Source organism: Pyxicephalus adspersus, chromosome 4 (assembly GCF_032062135.1).
Source record: "Pyxicephalus adspersus chromosome 4, UCB_Pads_2.0, whole genome shotgun sequence".
Classification (NCBI taxonomy): domain Eukaryota; kingdom Metazoa; phylum Chordata; class Amphibia; order Anura; family Pyxicephalidae; genus Pyxicephalus; species Pyxicephalus adspersus.
Genome location: NC_092861.1, coordinates 136,318,161 through 136,322,996, shown reverse-complemented (window position 1 = coordinate 136,322,996; position 4,836 = coordinate 136,318,161). Strand labels below are relative to the sequence as shown.

General features: G+C 39.0%; 1 protein-coding gene across 6 annotated transcripts in view; it reads left to right on the top strand.

Annotated features, from left to right (window-relative positions):
* Positions 1–4,836, top strand: part of TTC7A (tetratricopeptide repeat domain 7A) — a 211,536-nt gene that overhangs the window by 105,645 nt on the left and 101,055 nt on the right. For all 6 annotated transcript variants that reach the window (XM_072409750.1, XM_072409749.1, XM_072409745.1 and 3 more), the window contains one exon: positions 931–1,003. In XM_072409750.1, the coding sequence (XP_072265851.1) occupies positions 931–1,003 (73 nt within the window). The remainder of the gene's footprint in view (positions 1–930; positions 1,004–4,836) is intronic.

Below are 4,836 nucleotides of genomic sequence, written 5' to 3'. Positions count from 1 at the left end.
TGTTAGTTGGCCCACCATTAGCTGTGGTATTTGGGTTTTATTAATAACCAACCTTGCATCTGTACAGTACTGGTTAAGGCTTTTTGCAGCAATATTTTCCCCAACAAGTGCGAACACCCCTCAAAACAATTGAGTAGAGGTGTTTCCAGTGTGTGGTCTTTTAAGTTCATCTTTAGCAAAGACATATTAAAGACATATTTTAGCTAAGATATGTTAAAGCTTTAAAGTAAAGATAACAGTGACTGTTGATCCAGGGAACATCCAAATGTCTCATGGAATCAGGAAGGAATTTGTTTTCTTCTGTTGGAGCTCATTGTACCAGGGTTTTTTTTTTTTTTTTGCCTGGATCAACTATGTCTACGGGGGTTTTATATCTGGGATATGTTTATTTCCCTAGGGGGTGAACTTGATTGACTTTTTTTCCAACCTGACTATGTAACTACTTAACACAGGGCAACAATTTGGCAACAGTTTAAGGAAGCCATTTATTTTTCCATCATGACTATATCCCTCTGCAGTTAGCCAGGATTATTTAGACATAAGTTTCAAATGAAGGCACTCCAATGGCCTGCACTGAACTCAAACCTAGTAAACACATTTAGAATGTACTGGAATGCCAACCACAAGCCAGTTCTCCTCTTACAGTATCATTACCTGACCTTATAAATGCTAATTTGCCTTAATAAGCAACATTCTCATTGACACACTCCAAATCTTTGTGTAAAACCATCCACAAAAGGTTGTGATGTCCAACCTTTACATCTCCTGCCTATAGCAGCTGGGATGTCCAACCAGCCCATGTAGGTGTGATAGTCAAGTGCTCACAAGCTTTGACCATATTATGTATTTTGGTTTTTGTTGGTGTTTTTTAGACAGTGACACAAAAGCATGAGAGCTATCTGTAATAATTGAGGGATTCTGTTTTTTCAGGGCACATAAGCTTGACCGAGAAGACACACAAATCATCCTCTACTTTTCACTTCAGCTGGGACTTGTCCGGCAGGTGAGTGATCCACATTATGTGCACGAGACCCATGCAGGGCTTTCAGGTGATCATAAAATTCTGAACTTTTGATTACTGGCAATCAAATCCAGTTTATATTTTGCTAGATTGAGTTAAAAACTGAAAGACAGAATCTGATTGACTTCTACAGGCAGTCATTAAAAAAATAAATGTTTCTAGTTTTTACTGGTCATATGGTATTTACTTTAAATTATAATTCATTTTCTTACCAAAAAACAATTTGTTCTTCATTTTTATTTCTCTTTTCAGCCCAGAAAAATAAAGCTGAATATATTGACTTTCTGGCTAACAGATCTGATAATTATTACTTGGATATTTTCACATACGGCAGATTGTATTTATTGTTGTTCTTCACAGATAATCATCTACCTCTATCAATATTCAATGGGAAATATGGCTACTTTTTAGAAGGATTATATTGTATTTATATCACATATGGGAAGCACAGTGCTAATAAACCTATATTTAGGTGACACTATCAGTTGTTTCTTTATGATGTGGAAGTCCTACTGGGTAATAATTGTCATTTTCATTATGTCACCAAATGCCTTACATTTTCATATTTAAAGCCAAACTCCAGGATAAGCAAATAGTTTTTTTAAATACAAGAGGCATGTGTATTCTTGCTTGTATCTTGGTGTGCATGCCTATTTCCTCCACATCTGTGCTGCAAACCAGCATTAAACTTTATCTTTGTTCTGGCGTTTCCTGCAAAAAATATCAGTTGCTGCTGCTCTGTCCTTGTGCAGGATGAGTGGTCTGTTACCACCCACCTATAGTTTTCTGCTGGAAGCCTGTAATGGGTGGGCCTGCTGGGTACCTCCCGCAGTTCTGCTCTCTACACACGCCATGTGCAGCCTGCCTTGTAAGTACCTTCGCTTTAAAGGGTTGGTCCACCATTGTGTGTTGGTGGGCTGAACCATAGACTTGCCTTCTCTACTAGCATCAAGGAGCCTTAAGCTGTCCATACCGTCTGGTCGTAAGATCTCTCTACTGTATTCGATTTGGATTTACCAAACCTTTATTATAAAGGGGCCCATCTGATTAATCCATTTGGTTAAAATCCAACCAGACAGGCCCTAGTTCTTACTAGATCTAACAAGATTGTATCATCAAATTTAGGGCTTGTGTTGATGGCATTAGATGGACATCAGATTCATTTGTTTCTTTTGACATGTGTATGTTCTTTAGCTGACCTCTTCTTGACCTGCTTGAAGCAGAATTTGCGTTCCCGCATGTATGGCATAAACAATGGACATGGACAGAAAACTCTTAGCATTCCTGTATACTTTTTTATAATGGCTTCAACACTGGCAATCCAAAATTGCATTCAGGCTATGTTGTGTGGTCAGTACATATGGCAATAGCAGCTAGCTGAGTTCTCCTTTACCAAAGCATTGGCCAACCATTTAGGATCTAGTTTTTCCACGCTTATGTAGCGCAAGAAAGAAAATTAAATTTGGACAGATGAAGTCTTCACGTTTGTTCTGTTTTAGGTGGACCGAGGCAAGACAAATAATCATTAAACTTGATTATGCGGAAGTTTTCTTGTTCTTGGCAAGCAGCAGTGGCAGCATTTCCACCAAATTAGTTTTCACCCAACGGACCATTAACCCCTTATATTTATACCATGCAGTTCCCTCCTAATGCTGTGTCAGTGTTTTCATGGCATATTGCCTTATAGCCTTGCCCTTCACCATGGTCAGTCGTACTGTACATAACATCAAAATCCGTTCCACTTCTAAAATCACTGACTGATAAACACGGTAACGGTGCGGAGCTGCTGCAGGCCCTGGTAGAATTGGCAGTCCATCTAATATGAGATTGCTGCAGAGCTCAGCACTGGCTGGGAATTCAAGCTGGCAAATGAGCCCAGGTCCCGGAGTTTCAGAACGCCATCTGGGAAGCAAACTTCAATGTTCCTCGTATTACACCGTTCCATAATGAAATAAGCAGTGACATCTGTCAGTAGATACTTGGCTGTTCATCGCTCTGCCTAGTAAAGAATAAAATCTGGTGCTAGACAAATTGTGGAGCTGACATAGGCTGCCAGTAAAAAGTCAATTTTTTCATACACATGTATGCATCGGAAATACAGTATCTCTCAAAAAAGAATTCTAGGATTTGTATCTCTGTCCATATAAGTATCAGATTTGTACTGCCGTACTATGAAGCACAAAACTGTCTAACAAGGCAGAAGACCTGATTTTCCATTGTTGTAGATAAGTAACACCAACAGGTCCTACCCCACTCTGTGACTAAGCAGTGAATGAAGAAGCATCAGACTGATGAGCTGACATTACTGTCTCTCTGCTTCCTCCTGTTCTTATTAACAGATAAGCTCTGAAGCTGCTTCTCCTTATGTGCTGCTTCTCCTAGTCTGAGCTCTACAGTGCAATGATTGCAAGGAGGTCAAATTCACATATTTATGCTGATGGCATTAAATATATTAAAAATTTCAATAATAATATAATAAAAAATAAAAATAGCTGCCTACATGATAGGCCATCATGTAGCTGCCATCACGTTTGTGATAAATTTCACTTAAAGTGGGGCTAAAGTTACTTTTAACATGTGATTCGGTCAGGTGGTTATTGCAGAAAGTAAGAGGTAACAGGTGCCCTCTACAACAACTTCTCTTACTGACCTGATTGGCACCAAGATGTCAAATTTTGCAGAGCTGTTCATGTGGGGAATGAATTAACTCCTATGCACCTTCATCAGAGTTCTAACATCCAGTAACTGCCAATCAAGATGGCTGAAGATCGTCCTTAGGTAGCAAAGAAGAAGGTAGATGGCAGTGCCTTGCAATTATACTGAGATCGATGAGTATTTGCGGGTTTAGTTCCACACAAGTCCCTCTGCTTTTACGGAAAAATATATATAACATCATGCACTAACCTCCTCAACCCTTAGCCAAGTTCTGGCATCATCCAAATGCTAGATTTTGATAATGCTTTGAGCAATGTGCAAATGGTTTGTTACATTTTGTATTTTCCCTTTTTTTATTTTAAAAAATGCATAACGTTGGGGAGTATGTCTTTTCAAACTGGTTTACAATGAATCAAAAACAATCTGATTTTTTTTAATGTAAATCATGTGATTATGCAACCATTACCCTCTCCTGGTCTATTACTGGTGTGTCTCTTAACTGAAAATAAGTGTGTGCATATACCTTAGTTACTGCAGCAATGAATTCCAAACTTATTTAAACACAAATCTTTCTGGCCAAAGAAAAGGCCCCCAGGCCTGTAAGGACATAAGGACAGTGTTGTGATCTGGGGTTGTTTCAGTTGGTCCAATCTAGATACTGAATGACCAGGATTTTCTATCATAGATTTTTTCCCCCAATGGCACTGGCATATTTCTGACAATGTTAGGATTCATGGGGGTGTATTTGTAAAGAAAAATGGGTTCAGAAAGCATAAGACATCATTTGCACTCATAGATTGGGCCTGATTTTTTAAAGATCTCCAAGGCTGGAGAAGCTGGGTGATCCTGTAAACCTGAAATAAATCTGGCTCAATATTGATAACATTTGCCAACTAATAGCGAATTATCCAGGTTTCAGGTTTGCTCCCCCTGGTTCTCTCCCATGATTGTCTATCATCTCCAGTTTTGAGGAGCTTTATTAAGTCAGGCCCAATAAGAGAAAAAGGCCTTTTCAACAGAAAAAAACTGAATTAATTTTGGTAGCTTCCAGAGAAGAGAATTTTAGAAGTGTTTTTTTAAATGTGTTTAAATATTCCCTAGTGTCTTGTATATAAAAAATCAAACCCCCCCCCCCCCCCCCCCGAGTGAGGGGTGGTAGG